The sequence below is a fragment of the Zingiber officinale genome, chromosome 4A (assembly GCF_018446385.1).
Source record: "Zingiber officinale cultivar Zhangliang chromosome 4A, Zo_v1.1, whole genome shotgun sequence".
Classification (NCBI taxonomy): domain Eukaryota; kingdom Viridiplantae; phylum Streptophyta; class Magnoliopsida; order Zingiberales; family Zingiberaceae; genus Zingiber; species Zingiber officinale.
In genome coordinates, this window is record NC_055992.1 from 383,168 (window position 1) to 399,459 (window position 16,292).

The 16,292-nt window shown below is 33.9% G+C and overlaps 1 protein-coding gene across 10 annotated transcripts; it reads right to left on the reverse strand.

Annotated features, from left to right (window-relative positions):
- Positions 1-814: 814 nt before the first annotated feature.
- LOC121969149 lies at positions 815-14,360 on the reverse strand. Of its 10 annotated transcripts, none has more exons than XR_006108509.1 (17): positions 14,028-14,359; positions 13,535-13,662; positions 13,386-13,457; positions 13,198-13,311; positions 7,720-7,788; positions 7,572-7,628; positions 6,484-6,537; positions 6,332-6,394; positions 6,115-6,177; positions 5,721-5,885; positions 5,437-5,592; positions 3,327-3,407; positions 3,167-3,228; positions 2,956-3,017; positions 2,572-2,657; positions 1,227-1,295; positions 815-1,136 (listed from the first exon to the last, which is right to left on the reverse strand). XR_006108509.1 is itself a non-coding variant. In XM_042519086.1 (15 exons), exons 1-14 carry the CDS (start codon positions 14,191-14,193, stop codon positions 2,990-2,992), a joined length of 1,278 nt encoding a protein of 425 aa, XP_042375020.1. In that variant the 5' UTR covers positions 14,194-14,359; the 3' UTR covers positions 815-1,136; positions 2,956-2,989. The 10 variants fall into 10 exon arrangements, 3 of the variants coding, with proteins under 3 accessions (XP_042375020.1, XP_042375019.1, XP_042375021.1); XR_006108507.1 differs by having other exon boundaries at positions 2,956-3,059; XR_006108510.1 differs by lacking the exon at positions 2,572-2,657.
- Positions 14,361-16,292: the final 1,932 nt, after the last annotated feature.

The following is a 16,292-nucleotide window of genomic DNA, read 5'->3' on the forward strand; positions in this document are numbered from 1 at the left end:
TCAAATCAAAACTTTTTTTTTGAATGTGCACGAAGTGTGCGCCGTAAGGTTTTAGGATAACAAAACTACAAATTTTTATTATAACATTTTTATTAACCTAATCCATTGCTTAAAAAAATTAAAAAAAACAAAAAATTAACGTTAGTCGTGGAGGAGGTACTCGTCCGCAGGCTAACGTTTTTATTATATATATACTTTTACATATATAAAAAGTTTAGGCCCCCAAAACTTTGGACCCTGGGCAATCACCCATGATCGCCCGACCCTTGGGCCAGGCCTACTCGGTGTGAGCTTGTTGGCAATCTAAATTAGATCATTCTTGTCAAACAAAATATATATATATATATATATATATGTATATATATATATATATATATATATATATAAAAGAATTCAAAATTTCATTAGTATATTTTTAGAAATATTTATTTATAAAATGATAATGAGTTATAAAAAAAATAAATATTATTTTTTTATTTATTTCTTAACTCTAAATCAGCACTCCATCTGATTGAGCTGGATGGGTAGTCTCATCCTATCCTATCAGATGATAGATTTTTAACAGACCAATCCACTCCACTACAAGTTAGTCCGTGCGACAACTCTAGTCATGAACTCACAGCCAGGCCGACGACCTTATGGCCGTGAGCAAATTCGCAGCACGGCCGTGAGGTTGCAGTAGCCGCAGCCACACGTCCCCTAAATAAATAGGCCATAAGGGGTTTTGCACCGTGGCTGAGTGTAAGGAAGAAAAAACAAAACAAAGCACCAGATGAGTCTTACAGGAGAATGCAGGGGAAAACGTCCGAAAATGTACCACAGCAAAATTGAATCATATTACAAAAATTATTTTCTTCTAAATATACTCATCTGAATAAACACCTAAATAATAAAGAAATGGACTAAATCCAAAATATGAATAGAACAAGTCTTTACATTGTAAGTTCCAAGAGCAAGAATAAATTTGTAAATATCCAATAACCGAATATTCCATGCACTCTGTTATCTTTGTGACAAAAATCTTTATGTATTATCCTAATTCATTAGCAAAAGAGGCCTTCCAAACTCCAAATACTTTTCGATGGGTATCTAAGTAGAAGCAGGGTACATAGCCAATTACTAGTCCAATCCTCCATCTGCATAAAGATAGAGAAATTTTTAGGCACATAGAGAATAAAAATAAGAAGATAATTCACAGTCTGAATGGAAATCCAGAACAAATTTACTTGGATATTCAATCGTGCAAAAATAGATAGATTTTATTCACAAATTTAGAAGCATCTGATCCAACTAACCTGAAACAACAACAAAAAGAAAAAGCTAAAATTGTGAGCAAATGAACCACACCCAAAAAAATATTCCAAAGTAATAGTTAACTCATCAGAAGGTCCACCATTAAAATGTGCATGCATGTCTAAAATACGTGGAACTCACACATGAAAGGAAAAATGACGAGGTAGCTGTTGAAACTGTGTGGATTCTGGAAGAAAAATTGAACTTTAAAGATCTCTATCTACTATCTCTGCACCACAAAAACATGCCTCGCCTATTGTTTTGTCACATACCAATCAAACAACACGACAAGTAGGAATACAGAAGATCTATCATTCATCAATTCTACGCCATTAACTATATCGGCATTGCCAAAGACCTTAGTATGAAAACTTTGAACAAAGACCTGGAACGATAACAGATTTGTGATCTATTCAAAAGTTTCAAAATTAATTTTCTATAAGTGCTTATGCAAGAGCTTTTCCCATTTTTTCCCCTTCTGATTTCTCTACTAAAAGTAAACATCTTAGTTGCATAGATTAGTATTACATAAAGCATGCAAAGCATGTTTGATGACCAAAGTTCAATCAGGACTAAAGACAATTTTTTTCAATGTTACAATGTAACCTTTACAGCTGACCCACTAATCTCTCATAGAACCAGATAAAACCAAGATCTAAATATGATTATGGAAGATAAGACTCTCGAAGGAGCTATGCAGAACAAGACCTGAGTTTCAGAGAGCAAAATTGTCAGGTTTGGGTACTGTGGCAGAAGGAGCAGACTGCAGAGGAAGGATGGGTCTCATTGATAAGGGCAGACAGCAGGAGGCTTGCAGGTGAGGATGGAGGGACAATGAGGCTCACAAATGAGGGCAAAGTGCTCGTGCATGAAGGCAGAAGGTCGCAGATGAGAGGAGAGAGTGAAGGACGTAGGTTTGGCCCACTAATATAGGCCAAGGGCTCATTGATAAAGGCAGATGGCTTGTGGATGGGTGGGGGAAAATGGCTTCCACTCGTTTTCTCCAAAAATACCCATAATTTTCATTGCCAACAACATTGGAAAATACAAAAAAAAACTTTTGGAAGAATATTTTACGTGAACAAATGGACCTAAATAAATGACTTTTTAACCAAATTGATCATATCAAAGTCAATTCTAATAGCCTAACTTCACTCTCTATTACTTGATATATGCATTGATTATATCCTCTGAAATTTAAAATTGAATTAGAAAGGATACAACCTATGAAATAAACATGATACAAAACAATAAGGCCAAAATCCAAAGAGTATTTACCAAATGTTTCTCTGTTTCTCACACTTCTGTACTCTCGTTTCATACTTCCTTTGTTTCTCAAACATCTCAATCCTCATTTCATACTTCTACAATTTCATAAGCTTTCAGATATTTGTTACATAATTCCAAAGCTCCAAATAAAAAACATGTTGGGAGTGACAGTAGAAAAGTTAAGAGTACTATATAAAACAAATAAAAAAAAATTTACATGGAATTATTTGATGAAAGTGAACTTCAAAAATTCAACCTAGTAAATATATTCGTGATCACTTCTTACATAATGAAAGACTAGTGGGATAAATGTTACTCATAAAAATGAGCCATGGGAAATTTTATTTATAAAGATATGTTACAAACAAGTGATACTAATACCAGGAGATTTACCTTGGCGTATGAGAAGAACAACCCAGAACAAACTTTACTTGTCAGCATGCCTATGCTTAGGCCTGCGATGTGAACTCTTTGTTATTTCTGTTTTCTTCCGAGGGCTGATTATGAAAAAAGAATATATAATATAACAAAATTGTTGGGCATTTAAACTATGTGATAGATGGATGCAATGGACTTGACACGGATGGAAAAGAATCAAACTGACCCCAAAATATATGACAGAAGTCGATATACAAGGAAAATCGGTAATGCCAAAAAGGCAGAAGCCTGCACATCCAAATCATCATTACATTGCTACCAACAAATTCTTTTGATTACAACAAATTCAATAGAAGTGGAAAGCGGGAGTGAAATAAATGATGTACCATAAACCACACCAGCTCTTTGGTAGCAAGAGGTTTTATTATTTCATGGTTCTTGAAGAATTCCTGAATGCCAACTTGGACCTATAACAAAATTGAATAAATCATCTAGGCAATGAAACATAATAAAAAAAAAGTGTGCATAACTGCTCGAAATTAAACCCATTGTCGTAAATTCTAGAAAAGCAAAAAACCTTAAGCAGTATATGAGATCTAATGCTTTTGAAGGCTTTAGCAATATTCAAGCAAGACCAAAAGATGTATACAAAAATGCATTTGGCCATTCAGAAGCAGAATATTTAGGAACACTGATGTGGTTACTTACACTAACTAATATCAAGGACCTTGAAAGGGTGAAACACAAAATGGTGTCCAAATGTCTGTTGTATCTACCTCATATGAATTAGGGAGTTCATACAAACAAAACCTTGCAGGACAATATGATCTTCTTTATTTCTCCCTCAACAACACAAGATTATGTTTTCTTGTGAGATGGAGGCCGTGCATCAACAGGGAGAAACCAGCATCTGATACATGAAACCTGGTGTCGCAATAATTGAATCTAAATGTCATATGAAACATTTTTTCAAAACAACATATCTAAAGCTATTTGTCATTCTTGTATATTGATAAAATCAAAATATCTTTTCCTTGCTTCTGAGGATGCCACTTTGGGCAGCAAGAAATAAGGATTTGCTAGAAAAGAAACAAGAACAATGGTTATGTGATTCCCTCAAAAAAAAAAATCAACAATTTGATGATGATAGCAAACCACAACATCAATATGAACATTAAAATTCTAGTGGAAAGAAAAATAATGCAGGACAAGACAGAAAATAAGAGATTAGAAGAGTAAGTGAATGGGAATGGGAGAAAAGCATTAAGGGGCATAAAGAATAAAAAGGGCAGCTCGGTGCACGAAGCTCCCGCCATGCGGGGTTCCAAGGAAGGATCCATTGTATGCAATCTTACCCTGCTTTTTGCAAGAGGCTGTTTCCAAGATTCGAACAATTTTACCGTTGCGCCAAGGCTCTCCTTCAAGGGGCATAAAGAATGTAGGGAGAAAAATATAATAATTGATTTTCATCAATAATACCATGATACCACTTTACAACCTTTCTCTATATAAGCTTTACATCTAAAAAAAGGATAATTAAACATGGGTTTACATTTAATACAGATCAGAGGATTTCTGAGTAATTGATTCATTTGATCCTCTATTAAATTAGATAAAATAATATTTTAATAAAATCTGGAAGTCAAATGTTGTTTAGTGTGATTAAAAAAGCCCGGCTCTTGTGGAAATTTTAAATGGGTTGCAGAGCAAAAGGTAAGTGTTATCAATGGTGGCATCTGGGGATGATTGCACAAGGTTGCATGGATGGAGAAGCGGATAAAGCAAGGAGAAAAGGGTGAACAGGAACCAAGGCTGACATGCAAAGCTGAAGAAGGAGATAATTGCATGTGATGCTCAGCTTATGAGAGCTGTGATGGGATCTGGCACCAAACTGATGGACATTGAAAATAGAAGGAAAAAAAAGGAAGAAGAGAAGAGGGAATGGGCAAATAGGAGAAGAGAGCAGACAATAGGAGAGAGGTTGTAAGAAGAACACAATTCAATTCATCATCCTAACATGATTAGAAAAAGATGGAGTTAGCGGTGATCATGGGTGCAATTCATAACTCATTTTATCTCCTATTACACTAAATAAACTATAGTAAAATAAAATAAAATAATAAATCAAGAAAAATCCCAGATCTTGGAAATGTCCTTGGATAAAGTGAGAATATTATCCTGATGAGATACCTATTTGCTGACCTTATTCTGTTGTTGTAAGGTATGGCTAATTTAATATGCTGCTTAGTTTGTAAAAGAAAACTCTAACATCTAGGTTAAATTGAGAGCTTAAATTCTGGTTGAGCCACTGTAGACCACACATACAAGCAAATATACCTGCAAAATTGCAATTTCAGTTCATCCTAATCCATTTTCTAGAATGTGAGAGTTGTGAACTATAAGTGAATAAGATTACCTTTTTTTGTAAGAGAACATATGTTTATCGATAAGGAAGCAAACAAGACAGCTTAAATGTGAGTAGAAAGAAGAAAATACCTGCAGGTGATAAGTTGTTGCTGATTTGAGAAACTTTCCATAAGCATGACTTACATGGTCACTATAAGGACTCAAACCAACTCGCACCTTTTCAACATGTGGTTTGGTAATAGTAGCAACTTGGTCTATATATGGTTGAGAAAATCTCTTGGCAGCCTGATACAAGTTATGGGAATTTGCATAGCGTAGTGAATCAGAAAACAAAAAATTAGAACATGTAACAACAAATTGGTATAGAAGCATGTCTACTATGAGTATTCTAGTTGAAATAATTCCATGAGTACCTGGAAATAAGGATCTGAAAATTCTTGTACTTTGACTACATGGCTGGATATGGTACACTTAGATTTGTTATAAATGTCCACTGTTTTACTCGACATAGTTTGCACATAAGGTTCAGCACTTGACACAAAAAACAGCCATTGCTCTCTAATGACTGGAACCCATGTCTTCAGAGATTATAAGAAAGATAATTAGAAATTTAATAAATCCTACCTAAAATATCTACTACCTTAAAAGAGTGTGTGCTATGTAGCAAACTGTGTGATAATCTGAACCAAAATCCAATGCCAATTAAACCAAATTTATATAATTTGCTTATGAATTTCTCAATCAAGCAACACTAAAGTATATGAATTATGATCGAATCCTGAAAATAGTTGTTAGTTGGCTACTTACAGTTTTGGCAGTTTCAAAATGAGGTTCCATCAATTGTTGTGCGTAATTCAATTTCTCTGATACCTTCAGAAAAGTTTCCGCAAAATGATAAGTACAATACAAGATTAGATTAAAATAGTAAGATAATGTTTGCCATATTTTCATAGTGAGAAAGTAAGAAAGGATTTAAACAAATGCAACATAGAAATAAAATACAGTACAGGCAAAAAACTAGCACCTGTTGAAGCAAGACATGTAGTACAGGTTGTCCATGCTCCTTCCAGTAAATTGTTGCAAGTTCCTGAAAGGCAAATATCACAGGCATATTGGTGTTCTTAACAATTAAATGGCATCTCTCTAATACTTCATCTAAAATTTGAAGACATTCACCTTATAGTAACTGAAATGCGTAGCAAACCAAGGAGGAAACCATGCTCCATGAGCCTGAAAGCAAGATTTTTTTTTTTTTAACCTCTGCTCAGTTATTGCATTGTGTTATCACATAAATATAGACTGACTAAAAAGGAGTTACAAATGTAAGAATTGAATATCGAGCCCATGTTTTATGTGAGACATGGCACTATATCACAGAATATCTTACTTGCACGAGGTGGTGCCACAAAAGTCTACAACACAACCAAAGTATGTCTAGTTAACCCAGAATAAACTTCATCTAAATAGACTACTATGCATAGTCAAACCAGTCTTTCATTCAACTGAGTTATCATATGAAGGCAAATTAGAGAGAGAAAAACAAATAATGCAGGATAATATTAAGCTTCAGATGAAGCCCTGTGGATACTTTACAGAATTATGAGGGAATTTTTGCACATATGTATGCTTGCAGATATCAATCAATCTCCAAACTCAACGAGCTTGTTCAAGATCCGCCACTTGGCATCATATTTAGCACCAATTTGACAGATTTTTCAAATACAAAGCTTATTATCCAGCCTCAATTAAACTTTTCATTGAGGAAGTCATCTCTTTTAAGCAAGATTTTGTTTATAATCTAAGTCTTTGCGTCAAATATTTCAAAAGAAAGAAAGACAAGATCCTATGAAAGCTGTAGGTTGAGAAACTTGTTCATTGAACTCTTCGTGTAGCCCGACAAGAATTACAAGTACAACGAAAGGAAATTAGTAAAAGACATGTCCAATCTTAATGGATACAAAGCAACTAATTCTTCCCGAGAATAAAACCTCAAGACTCATCCATAATGACTTCTATTGTCCATTGAAAATAACAATACAAAAGTAACACTTGATCAGTTAAGATGAACTGTTTCTGTTTGAAATTGAGATATTTCTGGGACATAATATACAAGGAGACGGATTCTTGTAGAGTTGGAGAACAAGGTGCTAACCTGGCACACAAAATATCTAATCCATGATCAAACAAAAAGTTAAATATTTAGATGTTGTAAGATAAACAAACGCTGAGAATCAACTCTACAGTTGTTTACTAAGACTTATTACCTGTGTTAGCTCCTTTGACTTAGTTGTTGCTTCCAAGTGTACTCTTATAAGCTCTTCCTAATGAAGATTTCCATGCTTTATATGAATATCATCTTATAAAACTTGTGGAACAATATAATCTTCAACAATAGTTGTCGATAGCACAAACCTCTGCCACCTGAAGAGCATGCTCAGTTTTCTGAATTCTATTGTTTTGCTCATTGTTTGTCTTCTGAAGCTACAAGGGCCAATGGTGAAAAGTTACAGAACTGTGATTGCAAATGATTCAGCACAATGGAAAGTTACACTATTTCTATGCATATTTCATAAAAACTGCATACAAGTTCATGGCCTTAAAAGATACAACTGCTTCACCTTTGACTTTGACACACTAGTGTTGATAAAATGACTCAAAATTAATATTTGAGTTAGTGGGTTGAAAAGGTGGCAATGAGTGGTATTAGTGGTAGTAGTGGTTAAGGATAAAAAGTTTATATTCAATGTATTTACATTAGTTGAGTTAGTGGGGTAGAATAGTTGAGTTAGTGGGGTTATGGAGTTAGTGGGTTTCATGAGTTATGTAAGTGGCTTATAAACAGGTTACGTGTTTAATGAATGTAAGAGTGAAAATTGAAAGTGAAAAATTAATGTATTCCACTTGTCCGTCTTATCCTCTTATCCTCCTCCCATTTTTATCTAACAGTGGTATCAGAGCGCCAAGTTTGATGTGCCCTAGTTTGCTCGCAATGGCAATCAATGGAGTTTCTCAACCCCTCATCCCCATCTTCAAAAGAGAGTGCTACGAATTTTGGATTATCAAAATGAAGACTCTATTTAGATCTCAAGATCTTTGGGATTTAGTAGAGAAAGGCTTTGACAACGAGGATGCCGATGAAGGTCAATTAAGGGAGAACAGAAAGAAAGATTCGAAAACACTGTTCCTTCTTCAACAAGCAGTACATGAGACAATATTCTCAAGAATTGCAACTACCTTATTTTCCAAAGAAGAATGAGAAATATTGCAGAAAGAATTCCAAGGCTCCACCAGAGTGATAACAGTGAAACTCCAGACTCTCAGAAGTGAGTTTGAGACCTTGCTTATGAAGGGTAATGAAACTTTACAAGACTTTTTATCTAGAGTAATTTCAATTATCAGTCAAATGAGATCTTATGGAAAAAAGATCACTGATAGAATTATTATTTTGAAAGTTTTGTGAAATTTGACTCCTAAATATGATTACATAGTAACTACGATCGAGGAGGCAAAATATCTTTCGATTTTATCTTTTCATGAACTAATGGGTTCTTTGCAAGCTCATGAGGCAAGGCGAAATAGACCCGCTGAGAAGAATGAGAAAAGACATTTCAAGCTTCTCAAGTGAAAGGGGAGATAGAAAAAAAAAAGACTTCGCTGGCAGAGGTTGTGGAAGAAGAGGTTTTCGTGGTAGAGGACATGGCAGAGGAAGAAACCATTTTAATGGACAAGAGAAGCAATTCAACGGGGATCAAAAATGGAATAAAAATTCCATTCAGTGTTATGGTTGCAAAAGATTTGGGCATATAAAGGCAAATTGCATAAATGACTCATAAGCAAATTATGCGAAAGAAGAAAACAAGGAAAGTAAGTTATTTATGATTCATTCTCATTCTAACGAAGTTTAAAATGATATTTGGTTTTTGGATAGTGGTTGTTCGAATCAAATGACGGGCAATAAGTTAGTTTGACGAATCACAGAGGATGCTAGTAAGACTTGTGATAATAAGCAAATACAAGTCGAAGGCAAAGACACTATTGCCGTGGAGACTAGCGATGGTAAAGTACAATTGCTTTACAATGTTTATTTTGTTCCTAGTTTGGCACATAGTTTGTTAAGTGTTGGGCAATTGATTATGGGTGGCTATGCTATTTTATTTGATAATGGAGCTTGTGTTATTTTTTGACAAAGATTCTAGACAGTCTATTGTTAGCGTGCAAATGACAAAAAATAAGATATTTCTATTGAAGATCTCTAATGTGGGAAACCAAGCTTTTATTTCTAGTGAAAATAAGGAATCCAAGATGTGGCACTTGAAATATAGGCATCTCAACATCAAAGGCATGCAACTTTTAAGTCAGAAAGTTATGGTCTTTGGATTACCTCAAATTATTTCTCTTTGTTTATGTGAAGGATGTATTTATGGAAAACAAACAAGTCTTTTCCAAGAGGGCAATCATGGAGAGCATCAGAATGTCTTGAGCTAATTCACGCCGATTTATGTGGTCTTATGAGATCGTTTGGTGGGAGTAAATATTTTTTAATGTTTATTGATGATTTTAGTCGAATGAGTTGGGTATATTTTTTAACAGACAAGTCAGAAACTTTTGAAAATTTTAGAAAATAAGTGCTTATGGCAAATCAGAAGGATACCTTAATAACGACTCTTCGTACGGATCGAGGAGGTGAGTTCTTTTCTAAAAAATTTAATAAATTTTGTGAAGAACACAGTATTCAGTTGACAACACCTTATACACCGGAGCAAAATGGTGTCACCGAACGGAAAAATCGAATCGTTATAGAAATGACTAGAAATTTGTTGAATATCAGAGGACTTCCAAATCTTTTTTGGGCTGAAACAGTGACCACATCAGTTTACTTGCTGAATATTTCTCCAAAAGGGTCGTTTTAAATCAAACACCATATGAAGAATGGCAAGGTAGAAAACCATTGGTAAATCACTTAAAAATTTTTAGTTGTATTAAATATGCCTTGATTAACTCTCAATTTCATCATAAACTTGAGAAGAAATCTAAAAAATGCATATTTGTTGGATATTGCAATCAATCAAAAGCATATCGATTGTATAATCCTCTAACTGGCAAATTAATTATAAGTTGAGATATAGATTTTGATGAAGATTCAAGGTAGAATTGGAATACACAAGGTGAAGAGCTCAAGTTCATATCCCAATGGAGAATAGAACTCCAACAATAGAAGGTGTTGAATCATCTCCTTTGAGATCACCAACTTCCTCACCATCAAATTCAAGAAGTAGTATTTCATCCTCTTTACAAGAATCTTCTGATGAAGTACCTCCAACAAAGGTTAGATCTTTGAGAGAAATCTATGAGTCAAGTCAATTTGCTCATTTTGTTACAGATTCTACAACCTTTGAAGAAGCAGTAACAAAGAAGGAATGGAGGAATGCAATCAAAGAAGAGTTAATTACAATCCACAAAAATAAAACATGGGAGATGATGGATCTACCCGAAGGCAAGAATGTGATTGGTCTCAAGTGGGTATTTAAAACAAAATATTATGCTAATGGAACAATTCAAAAATACAAGGCTCGGCTTGTTGCAAAAGGGTATTCACAACAACAAGGTATTGATTTCGAAGAAATTTTTTCTCCGGTTGCTAGATTTGAAACTGTGAGAGTTATCCTAGCATTAGTTACACAATTGCATTAGTCTGTTTATCAATTTAATGTTAAATCTACATTTTTGAATGACGATTTGCAAGAAGAAGTTTATATAGCTCAACCATAAGGTTTTATAATTGAAGGCAAAGAGACGAAGATGTACAAATTGAGAAAGACACTTTATGAGCTAAAATAAGCCCCACGGGCATGGTATAACAAGATTGATGGTTATTTTCGACAATATGGTTTCACAAAAAGTGAATATGAAGTCACTCTTTATGTGAAGAAACAAGGTAGAGATGATGATTATATTATTGTGTGTTTTTATGTCAATGATATAATTTATATGAGTTCTTCTGATTCTCTATTGACCGATTTTAAATCTAATATGATGAAGAGATTTGAGATATCAGATATGAGAATATTGCATTATTTTCTTGGTCTTGAAGTGAAACAAGGAGTTGATGGGATTTGTATCTCACAAAGAAAATATGCGACGGATCTTGTAAAAAGGTTCAGCTTATTCAATTGCAATCCAGCTACTACACCCATGAATATAAATGAGAAATTGCAACAAGAAAATGGTTCAGAATTTGTTTGGAGGTTTAATTTATTTAACTCATACTAGACCAAATATTGCTTTTTGTGTAATTTCAAGGTTTATGCAAAATCCTATGAAGCATCATCTTAGAGCAATTAAAAGGATTTTACGCTATGTTGTTGGAACTGTGGGTCATGGAATTTATTATACTAAAGTTTCAAAATTTGATCTTTGCGGATTCACTAATAATGATTGGGCAAGTTATGATCGAAAGAGCACCTTAGCTAGTGTTTTTAGTATTAGACCAGGAGCAATTTCATGGAGTTTAAAGAAGCAAGCTACTATAGCCTTATCCTCTTTAGAAGCAGAATATGTAGCAGGAACTTCAGCAGCATGTCAAGCAGTTTGGGTTAGAAGATTACTTATAGGTCTTCACCAACAATAAAAAGATGCAACTATTATTTTTTGTGATAACAAGGCGACAATTGCAATGAAAAAAAAATCCAACTTTCCATGCGAGGACTAAACATATTGATATTCGTTTGCATTTCATTCGAGACTTAGTTGCAAATAATGAAATTATGCTGGAGCATTGCAGCACACATGAACAAGTGGCGGATATCTTGGCGAAGTCACTTCTGAGAGATAAATTTATTTATTTTAGATCATGTCTCGGTGTTTGTAATTTTGAATCAAGGGGGGGTGTTGATAAAATGACTCAATTAATATTTGAGTTAGTGGGTTGATGAGGTGGTAGTAGTGGTTAAAGGAAAAAAGTCTATATTCAATGTATTTACATTAGTTGAGTTAGTGGGGTTATGGAGTTAGTGGGTTTCATGAGTTATGTAAGTGGCTTATAAATAGGCTACGTGTTTAATGAATGTATGAGTGAAAATTGAATGTGAAAAATTATTGTATTCCACTTGTCCATTTTGTCCTCTTATCCTCCTCCCATTTTTATCTAACTAGAACAAACCTATCCTTTGTTGCTGGGTTATCGTTTGATCATGAAAATATAGTTATTGAAAGCAACAGAATTGGTCCTATGAAAAAGTTGATTAGAATTTGTGTTGCATTGTATTGAAATTAGAGTACTCCATGCTCATTGGTGTCACATCAACAAGTGCGGCGGTGCATTATAAATATAAATATAAATTGATTAATTTCCCAATACTCAAGCTTTTGGGATAAGTTGTTATTCAATCCTCTTTAACATGGTACAAAAGCAAGAGGTTTGCATTCAAATGCTACCAGTGTCAAAAAGAATGGTCACCTCTGAATCATAATGGGAAGTGAGGGAGTATGTTGAAGATAGGAGACTCCAAACCTATTACTAGACAATTGTCGTAGTCCATTATAAATATAGATATGAATTAGTCTCTTTCCTAAAGACTCAAGCTTTTGAGATAAGGGATTAACCAATCAGCTTTAACATGTTATTATGTTATAATCGGTTTGTCAATATGAAACTAGTTAATTATTTAGTAATAAATTTATAAAATGAGTTGAACTTCACAATAAATTGATTGTATGATGTAACAGTTGTTGAAGGATTTACTAAAAGAAAATTAACAAATGACTGAGTGATGTCACATTAACATAAAGGTTATGGGTCATTTTTCCAGTTTTCTCTGTATTTCTGTTGTTGTCATATTCACATTGTGTTTCATGTCCAACAGACAAAAATAACCAGTGGCAAGAACTCACATTTTCCAACTTCAAACTGAGATCTTTCACTTTCATTTCAGCTTCAATTGCCCAAGCATTCAAAGAATCCGTCTCTGAATTTTGTAACTTGATTTCAGCTGTGAGTTTTTCCACCTGCCACAACAATGCACAATAGAATCATTCAAATTACAAAATACTTTAGAACTGAAGAACCTATGATGCCAGACCTGCTCCTCAAGCTCATCAACTCGAGCTTGGGCCTTTTTAACAATCTCCTTTGTATCTAGATCTCCCTTTTTCTACACATTCATTAGAATAGTTAAGTTGTCTACTTACAGGAATCGGAGTAATTGAGACTCTCATAGAGTTAGCTCACCTGGATTGATTCCATGTTACTTCGCAATGATGCTATGCTCAATGACTTCTCTTTCATAATCTTTTCCAAATGAGTAATCCGCTCATCTTTGCTCGTCAGTTCTTGCTCTTTATCAATATTACTAGATTCTATGGTGGCCATAACCACAGAAATTAATCACACAAAAACAAGGATCATACTTTTCTCAAATACCATTTGACAAAGACATAAATTAGGAATATAATCATTGAAAAGACAATAAGTGAAATTCACGGTAAAGAAGTTCCTCTTAAGATGAAATCGAATCGATAATAATAGCAAAAGTACAACGGCAAAAAGGACACCTTTACGATGCACGAAAGAAGACTAAGGAAATTCCCACGAAACACTAATAAACAATGAGAGGGAAAAAAATCTACCTTCATATGTACATTTCATACAATAGTGACCAAAGAACTGCATCAAAAAAACCTAGCTTTAAAGAAAATTGATTCAAATTGGCGACCGCACTGACCTAAGGCAGAGATCTCGAACCTAAGCTGCTCCAACTCCAGCTTCAGCCGTGAATCCGGGTCCTCGTGTTCGACGACGACCTCCTCTTGGATCTCCGCGTCCGCACAGACCCCCACGAACAAAAGGGAGATGACGATTGAAACGATCAGCAGCTTCGAAGCCCCCATTACCGAGGATTTCCTCCTCGAAACAGCAAATCGATTCCTTCACTAGAGGTTGATCCTTGCCACCACCTGTGGAGGGTGACGAGAACGATGGAGGGAGGGAGGAAGGGAGTAAATCTAGTTGTCGATATTTAATGAGGCAATTAGGTTTATTCCAAGTAGCTCACCCGATTTGTTGGTAAATAACCGGATTGGAGCAGAGTTATCGAGTTTACCAGGGACCAACCAGGCCCCTATCTACCTGTCGAGGTAAGGCATTATGTGAAATCTCTGGGGTAAGCAACTAAGGATACACATTTTAGCCAATGTTTGGTTTTATTTAGATGGACTACTCGAACAAACACTACCCCATAGTTCCTTGGTGATTTTATGCGGGACCCACATCTGATATGAGTAGGAGGAAATGGAATCGATGGCTTGCCAAAGCGTTGCCGTTTGAATAACGATGGGTTACGACAAAAACCAAAGATCCAGGTCCTCTGAAAATAACACGTGTACGGATGATAGTGGATAGCGGTCGATCCTGTGGATCTCTCTGAGGACGGATAAGCGGTTGTTGCCGTACTTCTTACTTTCTTAGTCCGTCCGATTCTTATCGGACGGATAAAATAAAAAATAGAAAGCCAATTAAGTATTATTTAATACATTGTATTTTAAATTTTGATAAATATTTTGAATAAACAATTTGTATTTGAATAATAGTTCGACCTTGATGAGCTTTAGATTGATTCTGAAATAATGGAATAACTACTGAATTTGAAAAGGTTGTTATCTAAAGGAATTTATGCAATTCGGATAGAATCTATTATTAAATATATAAAAATAATATTATTAAATATTTATATAAGAGCCACATTGGGAATTAATTGTGGATACAATTTACAAAGGCACCTCTAATATTAGAATAATCAAAATAATATCTATTTTTAAAAAATAAAATAAAATAGAAATATCATTATATTTCTTATTTTAACAATACTTTTTATTCTAATATTATAGTAGTAGACTAGTAGTTATGATGTAGCTAGTATAATATATAAAAAATTAATTAATTTAAACCCTTCTTTTATTCGAGAGTTTATTCTCTCTCGAGTAGCATTTAACCCCCTTATTTAAAAAAATGACATTTAACATCCTTTTTTTTAAGTCAAATGTTAAAAAAAAATTAATAGACAATTGTGCCTTTCTCTTTTGTGATATAATAATTTTAAGAGAAAAAACATATTAAATTGATGATTATGTCCTTGGTAAAAAAAATTAACACATTAAATTGATCGGATGTGAGAAAATTTATAAAAGAGCTTTGACGAGGTAAAAAAGAAGATTAACATATTAAATTAACTCGATATGAGAACATTTGTAAAAGAACAAAAACGGAAACAAATGCATCTAAATAGAAAAAGTTATATTAAGAACTTTAGTACTATTTTATCCATATTATGTTCGTTGTACCTCACAAAAGAAGACAAACTGTCACAAGTATTTACCTTGATACGAAAAGATAAATCAAAAGTTAATGTATTGAATCTAACATCTAGAAGGTATAACTTTCACAAAAGTATAATCCATAAGCACACATATTACTGTTCAAAATTATGAAACTTACATGTAAAATAACTCAAAGAAACAATAAATCATATATTTTCTCCATTTTCTGGACCAACATCCCTGACAAAATGCATTCGACTTGATGATTGTTAAATGGACAAGAAGTATTCACCACGTGCATATATATGTGCTTGAAGCTACAAAAATTAAAGTGTATAAACTGTGAACAGATATAATATGATGCTCGTAGATCCAAAAAACTAGATAACCAAATTGCTAAGTAAATGTGAATAAGAAACATACTCGAGGATTTTCATTAGTCCCTGCTATTTAATTGCTAGTCAAAGCTGACTTCTTTTCAAAATTATTAAAAATATATATTATAAAAAGATAAGGGTATAATTGTCTTTTTATAAATTTTTTTAATGTTTGGCTTTGATTAAGGGGGTTAAATGTTATTTTTTAAACATAAAGGGCAAAACACTACTTAATTAAAAATACAGGGAGGTTAAAAGTATTTAAGCCTATAAAAAATTAATTAATTTAAATTTCTA